The following is a 14,797-nucleotide window of genomic DNA, read 5'->3' as shown; positions in this document are numbered from 1 at the left end:
AAGTGTTTACTAAGGAGGTTTTTCCTCAGGTTGTTTCAAAAACTTACGAAAGACCTCAGTCTGAAATAAAACAGTAGTAAGCAATCCAACTTTCCTTATACAGTCTCTCCCTGTGATCTCTCCATCTCGCCCACCATCTGTTCTGTTATATTAGGAAGTCTGTTGCTTTGTATCTAAGCAAACCAAATAGTGTTTGAACTACTTCTTACAAAGTGGCACATTTAGATTTCACTTTGTTTAATTTTTGCATTCCAAGTCTAAAAATACATATATAATTTGCCTTCTGAAAGTCAAAGGAATTAGATTAGTCAATTTACAGTGAAAAAATTACAAAACAAATTGCTTTATCTTTCATTATAGAGGAAAAAATGCTTTATACCCATGAAACAAGTGGTAAGGTTACTTTTGTTTACCAGCACTGTATAACATCCAAAAGAAATATCATAAAACACCTTTAAAGAGTTGCAGATTGTTAATGTTTTATTTTGTGAAGCTAGATCAGTTGACATACTTTGCTGATAATTGTGAATAAATATCTATAAATGCTTTGTAGATGTATTTCTCAAAAGATTAGGGAATTCTTTAACGCGTATTTTTCAGTAATTTTTTTTTTTTTTTAAACACTCATTAGCTTTCGCAATGATTCCCAGTTTGGGATGTAGCTCATAGTTGGAAGCCAATACTAATGTATCTTTTTTGAATTTGCTCTGCTAATAAACGTAACAAGGCACTGCAACCACATAGAGAACAACTATCTCGGTTTAGGAGGTGCTACTCCTACAGAAAATGTCTTTGCCATGGGATGGCGAAGGAAAACCTTGACTCTTCCAAACTGAGTGAAATGAATCCAGTTTTTTCTTTATGAGACTTATAGCACAAAGAAGTAGTAAATACCCTGTCGTGACTTCAGAATTTTTGGCAAGATATTCTGGTATAGGTGAAGCTTTTTGGATGGGTGGAAAACCTTGGAAAATTATCAGAGACTCGTGATTAGGGTTTTAGAAGGATTTCTATTTTATGTTTTCATTAGTGTCTTTGAGGGTATCAGCCAGAAAGTAGCAGTAAGCATACTAGCAATTAGAATTATTTGTTACATTGAAAAGTAGGAGAGCTTATGTGGAAGAAAAGAGACAATCCAGCAAGACTAAATGTAAAAGTTAGTTAGCGCTTTGTGCAACTACCTGTTTCTGCCTAGGAGTAATTTTGAAGAATATTTGGTCATTACCAACTGAATTTGAATCATTATCACCGTATTGCTGCTAACAAAGTAAGTGTATTCAAATGTATTTGCAAAGATATTATCTGAAGACATGGGCCAAAGTAGCCCTTCAGCTGAGAACTGAATAGAGCAGAGCAGAAAGGTTATACCCATAGTTACGGATGCTGTGTTTCAAGAATGACATGGTTCAAATGGATGGGCCAGGGCAACATCAAGAATTGTCAGATGTTTAGCAAATTGTGCTCTGCAAAGGAAGAATTAAAAAAATTGGAGTTCTTTAGTTCAGGAAGAAGGGAAAAATATCCATGAGCACCTGTGAAAAAGAATAATTTCCTCCAAGTTGAATGACCTAAAATTACAGTAAGGAAGGTTAAACAGAGATTAAACAAACTTTTCTGAACATAAAGACAGTTGAGCACTAAAATACGTGGTTGAGGAAAGTGAGGAATACGTGAGTGAAGGTTTTGAAGAATGGGTTAGACAAGTATCTGCTGAGAATGATGTAGCTGTAATAGTTTGCTACTACCCCAGGGCAGAGTGGACTAGAGCCAATATTTAAAGGTACCTCCAGCTCCTTCTTTTCCCTGACATACAAGTGTCTTTTCCGTCGCATGTATTTGCAAGACTTTAAAATGTTATCGTTTTCTTAAATGATAACCTAATTGCAATTTGACGTCAAGTTGGTTGTTAGTAATAAGCAAAAGGCTTAGCAGCATCAAGAGCAGGAAGAAAGTGTGTTGTGTGACTTATTAACAACTGGTGATATGAGAACTCTGGTTCCAGAAATGTGTCTGGAAATAGAAGCTGGGGGGGGGGGGGGGGGGGGGTTTGACTATTTTTTTTTTTTTTTTTAATTAGCTCATTGCAGCAAAGATTACATGCTAAGTATAAGAAAAGGAAAGCTGAATGATCAGAAGGTGAAAAATGTAATTCCTAGCAATTCATCATCTCTGACATTCTACACACAGAAAATAAAATTTACTACTCATAAATACCCATGTAGGCAGATTGCAAATGTCTGATGCCTTTGCTTTAGAAAGAGTCCATACATGATTATAAAGGAAGGAAATCCATACTAAACTTTGAAATTTCTGTCAGTAAGTAGTTCTTTTACCATTTCTGCAAGATTGAAGAGAAGCTTTTAGAGTAAGCAAGTTGTTTGGGGAGGGGTGGGGGGTTTTGTGTGTGTTTTGTTTTTTTTTTTCTTTACCAAATTCAACATTTATCATAATATTCAAGAAACATTCTTCATTCAAAAGGAATATGTGGTGTGATAGCATGTGTTATTTCAAAAATGTGCAGTAAAATAGGTAATGGAAAATGATTGTTGGACTGGCTAGGGAGCAGGAATTACTATATGACCTTGTTGTATTGGAGTACTCAGTTGACACATGCAGAATTCTCAACAAAACAATGGGTGTCTAAAATCAGCCTTCTTTATCTATGTTGAAACTTTAAGGGCCTATTAATTGCACAAAGAGTTAGTTTTAAGGTTCACCATCTCGCAGTGACGTACTTGAACCACAAGGTGATCCCATATGTCCTGTTTCTATATACCTCGCTTATTTCCTACAAATACAATTACCTTTTCTGTGAGTGTCAGCTTATTGAATAATTTGATATTAGGAAAGGAAATGAAAACAGATGTAGAAAGCAAACAGAACTGTATGCAGTCATCAGTTAATACATCCAGAGTAGTTTCAATTTCTTCTTACTCTTAACTTGCCTTCCTGTCCTGAGCATGTCTCAATGTCATGTGAAACTGTTTATAGAGGCAGAGCTTCCAATCTGATGGATAGCAGGGATTACCTAGTAAGTTTTCCTCTGTAAGTATATTTCTGTCTTTGTTCTTACTCTTCATAGATGCCAGAGTTTCAGAAGAAGACTGTCCATATTAAGGACCCAGGAAGAGTAGAGGAGATTATTTGTGGCCTCATCAAAGGTGGAGCTGCCAAACTTCAGGTAAAGATAGTAGAAGATATAACCAGTTCGGAATGAAAGCAATCATGTGATTGTTGCTCTATGCCAAAAAATCTTAAGTATATATATATAACAGAAGGCAACCTTCAAGAAATCTCCAAAACTTAGACATCTGTTAACTCTTTTAATAGCCCTTGTTGACTCAACTGTAATTCAGCCAGACACTAGTTAAGTAAATGATATAAACATATAAGCCTAGTTATTTCAGGAACTATTCTGACCAAAGGAATTAGAAAAACAGTTTTGTTAGGAAAAAAAGTTATTCTTATGGGATATTCTGGCTTATATTACAGTAGTTCAATAAAATAGGGAGATTTCTGTGACATATATGCTACTCAGCTGCGACTATTGTTGATCATTCAGAATTTCTAGCCATTCTTTATTTTGTCCCTCCGTGTTGTAAGACAGTTTTGCTTTTTCTTTCCTTAAATAGATTATTACAGATTTTGATATGACATTAAGTAGATTTTCCTACAATGGGAAAAGATGTCCAACTTGTCATAGTGAGTACTTTTTTTTTTTAAATACAGATTTGTTTGTTCACTCCTTTTAGTTTTTCCTATATTTTAATTTTCTATCCAATTTATTCCCTAATATGTGAGATTTTATATTGACTTGTTACCTAACCTGTACATCCTAATGAAGAAGTATGCTAGTGACTGTCTATATGTGTTTTTATGTATATGTATTTTAATCACAATCTGTATGAATTAAAATCAGATAAGTTGTCATTCACAATTAAAACATTAAGTTCTGAACTATAAGATGTTAGTGGCTAGATATGGGAGGGTTGACTTTTGTTTTTTAAGAGCCCATAATAGTCCTGACACCTGCAAGAATCAGATAGTCAACTCCTCAGAATTCTTGACATTTTTATCCTGTAGCCTTTTAGAACAAAGAGAATCCATGTACTAATGAAGTGGGAATCCTAAAACACATAGGATGCCTCATGATGATTTCAGTTAAATCTCAAGAAACAGATAAAAGAGCTTGTAACTGACCTTTTAATTCCGAGATAAGGGGAAGGACAGTAATAAATCTTCATGCTTATGAAGAAAAGCGTGCCTTTTACTGGTTGCTGGTAAGAAAAGTTCTGAGACAATATAGTCGTATGTCATCGAACATTGTCATCTATGCCATTTACAGTGTTGTAGAGCAAAGTAAAAGAAATATACCATCTTCTTTAACGCTTTTTTTTTCACCCCCCAGACATCATTGATAACTCTAAGCTCATCACAGAGGAATGTCGGAAAAAGGTAAACAGAAAACCTACTAGCTGTTGGTTTGTTATACAGACAACTGTTACTATTCCCTGGCTGTACTGTGTGTTGAATTATGCAGCATGACAAGACAAGGGATACTTTCAAATTCTTAAAGCTCTCTGAGCTTTCTCACTGACTGCAAGACATCCCATCACTAATAGAAGTGAACAGAAATATTTGTATTCTTGATAGCAGCGTGTAGGTCAGTTTAACAGCATCCACTTTTTCTTCTTAGATATATTTACAAGCTGCTGCTTTGTTCAAAGAGCATTTCAGATTCCATTTTGTCTAAATAATGTAATCAGAATGAAGAAAGTTATTTTGATTGGTTAGATGAAATACCAAGTGTTATTTTATAAAAATACATTAAACATCTGGTGGTTTTTTCCCTTCAGTTATTGCAGCTGAAAGAAACCTATTATGCTATTGAAATTGATCCAGCTCTGACAATTGAAGAAAAATATCCATATATGGTAGAATGGTAAGAGACACCTCCCATCTTCAAATTGTACTAAGATTAGTTTTAATACTTTTTTAAAGGTAAATTAATAGCAGTAATTAGCTTTTAGCTAGCACATTAACTGAATTAACCTCTCTGAGTGTTGTGCAACAACTGTTTTTGCTTTGCTGTTAACTTGAATGATCAAGAACTAACCATACAGGATGCTTTTCATCATGAGATTTAATGAAAGGTGAATCTTAATAAGTCAATTTCAACCCATTTTTTGTTTATATTCTAGGTACAATAAATCTCATGCACTACTCATTGAACAAGGCTTACAAAAGGATAAGTTTGCAGAAATGGTGAGGGAATCTGATGTTATGCTGAAGTAAGTTCCTTTTGATTTGAACAATACTGCTTCAGAGCATTTTCTGTAGATTCTTACTGTGTGTTTTCAGGGCAAAAAACAGACAAACAAAAACGTTCCTGAGAATGTGACACCGTAATCTTGGAACATAGTGAGCTCTTCATGCCCCTGCTTTACTCATATTTTGTAGCTAAATGCTTACAATGATCACACTGTATACACTATTGATCTTAAAAAAAAATAAAAAAAAAAAAGTTTGAGTCCCATCTCTGCAAACCTCATTTCTGTAGACTTTCATCCTCTTGGAATTGCACTGGTGGCTCTTTTTTGTAAGGGGAATGTAGAGTTGAACTTTGTTCCTTTGAAAAACATTCCCTGGAATAGTTTTATCTGAGATAAAAATGACTTGAGTATGTTTCATATGTTGTATTAAATATTGTTCTTCCTTTATGGCTAAAGGCAAGTTTAAAAGCCAGCAAAATCCTTGCTTGAAACGTGCTGTGGCTTCCATCTCTTTTAAAGAAGTTCTCCACAATTGTCTGTAAATTTTGAACTACTGAAACAAGATGTTAAGACTTAATTTGTGGAAGTGTTTGTTTATCATACTGACTAAATTCTTGTCTTTTGCAAAACAGACAAGCACACCATCTCTTCCTGTTTGAAAGCCTAAGTCCATGTGGATTGAGTCTTCATTCACAGGCTAAAATTCCCTCCAAAATTGTCATCATCATAATTTTTTTTTTAAATGTAAAATTCTACCAATCAATGTCTGTGTGGAGAAGATGTATAGAGATAATATTATCTTGTTCCTGGAATACTATACATAGTTTTGATTGGGTAGTGAAAACTAAAAAGCTTTCAGGAAAGAGTGACAATAAATGTTTTCAGGATTTCAAAACAAAATAAAATTTGGTTTATGGTAATAACCCTATAGAAAGTCAAATATTTAAGCAAGGAAGATTGAAAGGAAATGTACAGCCTGATAGTAGCTAGAGTTCTACTAGTTGCTTGCTTTTTCTGGAGTGTTTAGGGAAGGGAAACTGTTTTTAAGTCTTTAAAACATGATTAGATGTTTGGGGGGAAAAAATTATACAGATCAAGACCAAACAGCTTGATGCAAGAGTTTCTTGGTAAAACTATGTGCCTTGTGTTAGGTTGGTAGTTCTTGCTAACCTGAAAAGGTGAGGCAAAGAAAATAAAGTTAAATGCTCAGGGAAAATTAATTTTCTTTTCCAAAGATGATGTGAATGTCTTCTGAAAACTCTGACTTTTCTTGGTTTTCTTTATTTGAGATCTGATTTGTATTTACATGCTGTGTTGCAGAGAAGGATATGAGAACTTCTTTGACAAGCTCAGTGAGCATAATATTCCTGTGTTCATATTTTCTGCTGGGATTGGGGACATTCTTGAGGAAGTTATCCACCAGGCTGGGGTCTACCATTCTAACGTCAAAGTAGTTTCCAATTTCATGGATTTTGATGAAAATGTACGTATGAAATAACACATTCTTATCAAATGTGACTGTTTGTGGTATTTAGTAGCTATTTATATATATGACAGGATGAACATTTTAATGCAACAGATATAGCCATCTACCCTGCCATACAGAAAATGAGAATTGCATAGTCAGTACTCTCCCAGGCAAAAAACAAGCAGAGGATAACAGTTCAAACACTGTTAGCGTGGTACGACTAAGATACCATTCATTTCCTTTAATGACAACCTCACACTCAGCCCAGTACAGCGCTGCTCCTCCTCCAAGCAGGGAGAATTGCTGTCTGTCTAGTCTTAACAATGCTATTACAGTCATTACATAATTTAACAGTAATTTATCTTATTCATCATTAGAGATTACATAGTTCAATGTTAGTTCAGGAGTAATATCACCTATTTCATTGTAGATTCTGTCTTGTCTAGATGATAGTAGAAATAACTTCAGTGGGTTTTCTTATAGGGAATATTAAAAGGATTTAAAGGAGAATTGATTCATGTTTACAACAAACATGATGGTGCCTTGAAGAATACAGAGTACTTCAAACAACTAAAAGACAACAGTAATATCATACTGCTGGGTGATTCCCAAGGAGACTTGAGTATGGCAGATGGAGTAGCAAATGTTGAACACATTCTTAAGATCGGCTATCTCAATGATAAAGTAAGTAGCCTTATAACCTTTTAAATTTTGAGTGAAATACTGTAAGTTATAAACAGGTTCATTATAATAAGCTTCAGATATCAAACCAAGTGTTTGGCCCATATTTGTTTCAAGATTTCAAAAATTTTTCATGGATTTCTTGCCTCGAGTTTTTTTCTAACTCATAAGCTACAAAAACAGAAATGTAAATTGCTTTGGATTTTGTACTGAACTACTTCTGAAAAGGTATTCTGTTGAGAAGTAAAATTCAGAGGCTAGAGAAATTAATTCTCTTAAATTCCTGTGGCTCCTCCCCCTCCTTTCAATACTGGATTGATAATTGAGCATAATTATAATCTTCCAAATAACAAATTTAGGCAGTGTCTCCCCTTTTTTGGGGGGGGCGGGGGAGACACAGAACTGATTGTTTGCTAAGTTATAATGCACATCCACTTGCATTCAGGAGAGAGAAAACTTCAGTTTTCTATTTCTCTCTGCCTTTCAGGAAGCTGAGGAAGTAGTTTTTCTTTCAGTATCTTCATGTGTGAGATGCTGGAATAAACGTGAGGTATTATATCCTGGAATGCGGGCACAGTTATGTCAGGCTACTCCTACTCTGTCACCCTGTGGAATTCACTCATAAGAGCGATACATATTTGCACGGCTCATTCCCTGAATTTGGTGGAAAGACGGGGCAATATTTTAATGGCAAAGAGTCTTTCAATAATTAATTCTAAAACTAAGTGGGTCTTTCTCTTTATCCCTTCTGCAATTAGGTAGATGAGCTTTTGGAAAAATATATGGACTCTTATGACATTGTCTTGGTGAAAGATGAATCCCTGGAAGTTGCCAACTCCATCCTACAGAAAATCCTGTAAATTGCAGTCTCGACTCACTCCATTCCTTCCAGGAGGCAACTGGACAGAAGAGCACACGTGTGCTATCTTAGATGTGTTTATTACTCATTTACAGAACTGTTTAATTTAAGACTTTTATCTTCATTTTGGTATTTTGAAATACATATGGTATCCATTGTCAACCAGAAGCTCCTTTTACTGCTCTTATGCTGTTCTTTATTGTCTCACACTCCTATTATAACTAGATTTCAATTGGATTTATAGATGTGATAAACTGCTGCTGATGGGATACTATGGTGCACTGTCTTTTAATCAGGCATTTCAGAGGAGCATTTTAGAAAATGTGGCTATTTTGTAAAATTGAAGATGTAAGCGTTCTGTGAATAAGCAGTGTGCATGTTTGTGTTGCCTTTTCTTCTTTCAAAGAAGATATTTCAGTCTCAGCTGTACTTTGAAGGATCTTACTCATATGCTACAGACTTTCACAGAAGTTTTTCGTACATATATTTTTCTTCAGTAAAAATGCTTTATTCACCCAATTCAAGCAAAGTGTTTCTTCTTAATGGATTTTTGTATCATTACAAAATATTCTATAACCTTACTGTTTCTTTATCCTCTATGGAATGGGAAGAATGTTTTAAGTTAGTACATCTGAGGTAAAGTTTCTCATCTTTGTAACAGCAGATAGTTTCACAAGCTGATAGTAGACAGCCATAACTTCAGCCCCTTTTCAGATCTTATTTTGTGTACTCCACTTCTAGCCTGCTGTTTCACATCAAAGCTAGCATGGCTCATCTAAAATAATTTCTCTTGGAATTCTCAGTGAGCTGCCTGCAGCACAGAAAGTCAAAACAAAGCTAGATCTTAATCTTGGATTTTAAAAGCAGACCTAGCCATCTTGCAAAAAAAAGTTCTCTTGCTACCAGCCCCATGCCTCAGAAGCACTTAAGGAACACCTCTCCGGGCTGGCCTTAGGTCACATTCCCACTCTCTGCAAATTGTAAGCACAAGTATCAGTCTAGCATCTAGCTCTTCTAGCTTCATTATGCAAGTCCCCTCTGTTTACACACCTACTGAATCTTCATAGAATCACAGAATAGTTGGGGTTGGAAGGGACCTTTAAAGGTCATCTAGTCCAACCCCCCTGCAATGAGCAAGGACATCTTCAACTAGATCATGTTGCTCAGAGCCCCAGTGTTTCCAGGGATGGGGCATCTGCCAACTCTCTAGGCAACCTGTTCCAGTGTTTCACCACCCTCATAAAAAAAAAATTCTTCAGAAAGTAGTTCCCCTCTACTGAACACATTACAGTACCTATCAGCATCATGTACAGAATGGTATGGCTTAATATAGCCGCAGCTTTGGAAGCTTGCTCTGATACGTTGCAGGAGAGGTTAAAGATGGTGTTGTGACCCTGGTCCTAAGAGGTCTCAGCTGTACTAGCTCTATTCATTAATAATACAGAGGCAACCGTACAACTCCCCTAACATGCAATATAGTCATTGTTCCCCTTTGCTTTCCTTTATGCACAGCAGGAACTGTGCCATCTTCCATTCCCTGAGGAATCCTAATGAAAATATGGGAGAGCCTAGATCTGCATTCTCTCCCACCAGCAAGCAATACACATCTCAAGAAATGGCCTCTTTCCGTCCAACCCGTGGTCCATTATCTAAATCCTGACACGGTAGCACCAGTCACATTTTTTCCAGGTTAGCAGACTTACTTATATTTGTTACCACACCTGCTGGAACTTTCCCAAGAAGGCAAGGTGGGGGTAGTTTCCTTACCCCATCCTCTGCAGTAAACCGAAATTAAATCATCCCCATATTTTGAATGCACAGCAGAGGCTTGATCCACAATCTGAGGTATCGAGCATCCTTTTGTAATCACATTGCACATCCTGTGCCGGCAGGGAACTGCTGAGCACAAGGACCTTTCAGAAATTCCAGCCTACATCTTAACAGGAAAGGACTCTTTGAGGGATGATGTCCTCCTTGGACATCAATCTACGGTCATGTAATTCCTGACTGCTGGCACAGGGGCAGCTAGATGCTCACAAGCAGGAGCCTTAGAAGTTGTCCATTGGAGCAGAAAACCACTTAAACCGTAAGATGACCAAGAAGAGGATAGCGTCTCAGCTGCCTTCCATTTGAGAGCCACGACTCAGGCGGCAGCAGACTGGAAGAGCTGAAAGTGCCCTGGCGGTGCCCGTGACAGGAGGAGACGGGAGCAGCAGCTGCCTCAGCCCGGGCCTGCCAAGAGCCTGTCAGCCAAAGCCAGAAGACGGGGAGAGCTTGAAAGCTGCAGTGACAGCTGCTGAGTCAGTGGCATCAAGAGAGCTGCTGTTCACACACACAAACCAAGTGCCCAGCAGCAGCGGGTGCTGCAGCTGACGTGTGACTGACAGGAGCAAAGACCGGCCGAGCGGGAGACACTGCACAGAAGGGGCTGAAGGTGAGAAGGACTGGTGGCAGCGAGGCTGAGCGGGGGAGATGCTGCAGGGTGAGAAGATGCGTGGGTGGAAGGAGTCACAGGCAGGGGCAGCAGGCCGGGGTGTAGCAGATCCCCTTGGAGCAGCCAGGGACAGAGCAGCCCTGTACAAGTCGTCACAGAAGAGCGCAGGAGGAACTGTACGCGAACATGCCAACCTTAGCGCGACAGGACAGGCTTGCAGGCACCCCGAACACCCAGCCAGGAGGGGCGGGAAGGATGTTCCCCAGCGCACAAGGTCCACACTTTCTCCCTTTCCTCTCCTGCTTGGATGTGCCATGGAGCCAACCTTCACACCCAGTCCTTGTGGCCTCTCTCCCTGCGCCTCCCATTTGCCTGGGCCAGGGAGGAGGGCAGGACGGGTGTATTGCAAAACTGCAAGGGAGGGAGCAGCCTTCTGCGCAGCCATCTTCTGCCAACACTACGGTTTCAGCACTGCCGGCAAGACAAGCAGGGCAATGTCTTCTACGACTGCCTGCGGGACGTCAGTGTGAGCTGCCCGCTCAGCAGCATGGTCTGCATCACCCTGAGCACAGCAAAGCTCTTAGGGAATGCTGCAGCATTTCCAGGGAAGGTCAGCAGACATTATTTCTTTAACAGTCTGCATTTTGGGTTTTAGGCACCTACAGAATTTACTTTAGCTGAGCTAACATCAAGGTTTTAGGGGGGGTAGGGTTGGTGGTTCTTGGTTTTGGTGGTTTTTGTTTTTTTTAAAAAGCAATCATGCTGGCTCTTTTGTCATAGCTGCCAAATAAAAGTCCAAAAGGCAAAGGCCTTCTGAAAAATACCACAGTGTTTGGATGCACTGCTTACCCAACCAGTCTCCAGTTGCAAGGGGCTAATTATCAGGCATTACTCCCAAAGTTTACACTGGGACAAAATTTTCCGCTTACAGGCAGGTTACCTTCGGAATGGAGATAACAGTTAAAATTTAGAGTATGTGAAAAGTGGCTGATGATAGCCACAGCTCCACAGCACAAGATGCGTCAACAACACTGTCTCTGGCACAAGATCATTCTGGCTACAAGCATAACGCATTTCCCCGGCCATCCCAGCATCGGTGAAAAGGAGGGGGCAATTCTGGTCTCTCTGTGCGGTGTTTCTGAGAGGCAGGACTGCCCCATGTTCTCATCCAACCTGCCTCAGGATTTCACATGAACTCATTGATCCTCCCGCCAGAATTTTGCCTCAGCCTCAGCCAGCCCTACAGGAAGCAAGTCATTGCTCCTGCAGTGTGATGAGGATCTCGCTGTTCAGCCCACCCACAACTGGAAAAAAAAACAAACCAACACACAAAAAAGAAACAAAAATCCCAGTCAAACTATCTAGAAAAGCACATGCAGAGCAATATGGAAAAGGATTAGGCAGCATCTTTAAAAGCCGTTACCCAAACAGGTCTCCAACTACATCTTAATCCATGTAACTGAAATTAGTATTCAGCCTGCCTACAGCCCAGGCATATCAGAAGTGATCATTTGATGGTTTCCCAACTACATGGACACTTAAAACTCTTTGCCTTGGTAGAGGAATTCAGATCAAGCAACCATCTCTCAAGCATTATGTAAGGAAGATTTTTTCCAATCTCACCTCCAAGCAGATGGACAATGAATGGTCAGTCACCAAATGTTCAGTCCACGATGACCATCACTTAAAGAAAAGGATTCTTACCCTTCCACAAGGAGGCAGGTAAGTTAAGATCTCCAGCACACTTTTCTCCTTCTATAATTAAATCCTGTCAGCCTCAGATGCTGTGTTAAGGGTCCACCAGGGCCGTGAACCTTCATGAGGACGTAAGAGCAACTAAGCCACGTTGCAATCATCTGATAGAACCCATTTCCTGTACAAAGGGTATCTTTTTGAAATGCCATACATATAGCTTTCTAAAAAAACCAGCTACTTAGATGATCAACCTGAACCAGGAGGTCTGATTTTAAAAACCTACATAATGCTGTACAGATTATCAGTATCCTTTCATCATCTCACATCCCACTGCCAACCATAACTCTGGCTTATATGGTAGTTAAGGGAAAACACAAGATGCGTTTTTAGATATTCTCCACTTTTTAAAAATCCCATCTTTTTGTTGCTAGTCTGTTTGCTAGAAATAAGAATTGATAGTATCAGTTGCTTCTCCAAAACCATGAACAAAGTTAACTGCAAACAAAATTAACACTGCAGCTACAGGTTAAGCCATCCTTCTCCAGCAAGTCTAACTGTTGTAATTGCTATCCAGGTCCTGCATTCAGTTTTAGGAAAGAGATACTATTCACAGTATGTCCTTCTACATCAAATTTCTAACCAGAAACATTTTGCAACCCTATCATTTATGATTCAGTTTGGAAAGAAAGGCATCATACATTACCCAGCCCATTTTCCCATAGCCAAAAGAGTATATCTAAACTTTAAAGCAAGGAATAAGCACCAAAGCTAAGTGAATTTGTTACTTTTGTTTTCCCTCTACTCACAATATCTGTTCTGTCTGTAGCACATGTCCAAGATCAAGTATTTGGGACCTTTATTTAGCTAAAAATGTTTCCTCCTTCTGAGCGGGTGTTGCAGCCAGCTCAAATGTCCTCTTACTGTCAAACACACACTAATAGTCCTGAACTGAGCCAAAAACTTGCACCAAGTACTAGCTAAATATACCATTTTTAAGCTTAAAGGAAAATCTGGATTTTTTTTTTTTTTTTGCACAGATAGAAAATGATATTTGAGTTCAACAACTGCAAACTCTGATTTAAGTATAATTTCTGAATATATTTGGAACAGGCAGAGTTATACAGCAGAAAGTATCACTGTCACATTAGGACAGAAAAATCACACAGAAAAAATATTTCTACATACCTGGATTTTTCCGCGTACACGCCCGTGTTCCTTTTCTCTTCCACTGAGCCTCTGACAATCCAGTAGGTAATTCCCAACCTTGGCTGCAGGCAGCTTCCTTTCATCAGCCAGCTGCCCCGCAGGGGTCAGCTGCCCAGCTCTGAGAATAGCACCTGGCTGTTGCGTTAGGGCAGCAGCAGCATTCTCGTTTCTGGGGAGTCTCTCGTTAGCTAAACCATCCATTTTCATCCGGGTATTAATGACCCCTAAAGAGTTATCATCTGTTTTTCTGAATAACTTAGTTAAGTATGTAAGGAAGTATCTAAATAGATACTGTCTGCATAAAAAAAATTATTTTTCACTTCTTTCTTTGAGGTAGCAAGCATTTCCCTTCTATCTATCTCCACCACGGGCCACCCTCTCTAACAGGATGGCGACGCGGAAGGATTTATTTATCGCTGCAGGTGCAGGGGCTGTGCTGAGCTCTCCCAGTCCGCACCAGCACAATTTCACTTCCCAGCCAGCTCACCCGGCCCCCAGGCTCCGGTTTGGTTAACTGGCAAGCAGACTGCCCGCACTTTCAACAGGCTGCCTCACACCCCGAGAAACGACGGGTAGAGGATTCAACGTCAGTACAACTCTTTTCTGGGAGCCCCGAGCTTTCCTGTGAGGGGGGAGCTGGTAGCTGCCAACAGAAAGGGAAAGAACTGACAGGGTCTATGTAAGTAATCAAAAATTCTGGATTTTACGCAGTTTAGTCTAATGCAGCCAGGTAGCCTTGGCTGCTGTTGCCTTTGTCTGGGCAAGTGAACGCCCAGTATAAATATGATTTTGCAGCAAATTTTTCTGTTTATTCTCTGCTTTCCCCCAAAGCTGCATTCTCATTTCCAAAATGGCAGCCTCCAGACTGGGGGAGGATGAGGTGAGGGGGCAACAAAAACGCTCTTGACAGAAAAACATCATTTTAGATGGCTCACAGGCCATGTTTGCTAAGGCCTAAGGAGCGATGGAATGAGAATTTCAGATGTGCTTACCCCAGCTGGAGGCACTGGTAAAGTCATACCTGCTCTCCCATCACTGACCTGTGCTTCCAAAAAAATCCAGCACAGCGATCTTCGGGATTACCAACTGACTGCATTTCTGTGCGTGGTGCTGCTCTTTGTCCTGCATCTGCCCTGCAGCACGGCTCTGCTGTCCCAGTTTGCTAGGCACTCTTCAGACCA

General features: G+C 39.4%; 1 protein-coding gene across 6 annotated transcripts in view; it reads left to right on the top strand.

Annotated features, from left to right (window-relative positions):
- The window catches only part of NT5C3A (5'-nucleotidase, cytosolic IIIA), a 29,456-nt gene extending 20,656 nt beyond the window's left edge, over nucleotides 1-8,800 (top strand). For all 6 annotated transcript variants that reach the window (XM_087767690.1, XM_009464423.2, XM_087767653.1 and 3 more), the window contains 8 exons: nucleotides 3,083-3,181; nucleotides 3,633-3,702; nucleotides 4,409-4,455; nucleotides 4,857-4,942; nucleotides 5,202-5,291; nucleotides 6,594-6,756; nucleotides 7,225-7,425; nucleotides 8,181-8,800. In XM_087767690.1, the coding sequence (XP_087623816.1) occupies nucleotides 3,083-3,181; nucleotides 3,633-3,702; nucleotides 4,409-4,455; nucleotides 4,857-4,942; nucleotides 5,202-5,291; nucleotides 6,594-6,756; nucleotides 7,225-7,425; nucleotides 8,181-8,282 (858 nt within the window). In that variant the 3' untranslated portion in view covers nucleotides 8,283-8,800. The remainder of the gene's footprint in view (nucleotides 1-3,082; nucleotides 3,182-3,632; nucleotides 3,703-4,408; nucleotides 4,456-4,856; nucleotides 4,943-5,201; nucleotides 5,292-6,593; nucleotides 6,757-7,224; nucleotides 7,426-8,180) is intronic.
- Nucleotides 8,801-14,797: the final 5,997 nt, after the last annotated feature.

The sequence above is a fragment of the Nipponia nippon genome, unplaced genomic scaffold (genome assembly GCF_047370975.1).
Source record: "Nipponia nippon isolate SJK-2023a ecotype South Korea unplaced genomic scaffold, ASM4737097v1 scaffold_1, whole genome shotgun sequence".
In the NCBI taxonomy this organism is placed as follows: Eukaryota; Metazoa; Chordata; class Aves; order Pelecaniformes; family Threskiornithidae; genus Nipponia; species Nipponia nippon.
The sequence above is the reverse complement of the archived record's forward strand: the minus strand, read 5'-3'. Positions and strand labels throughout refer to the sequence as shown.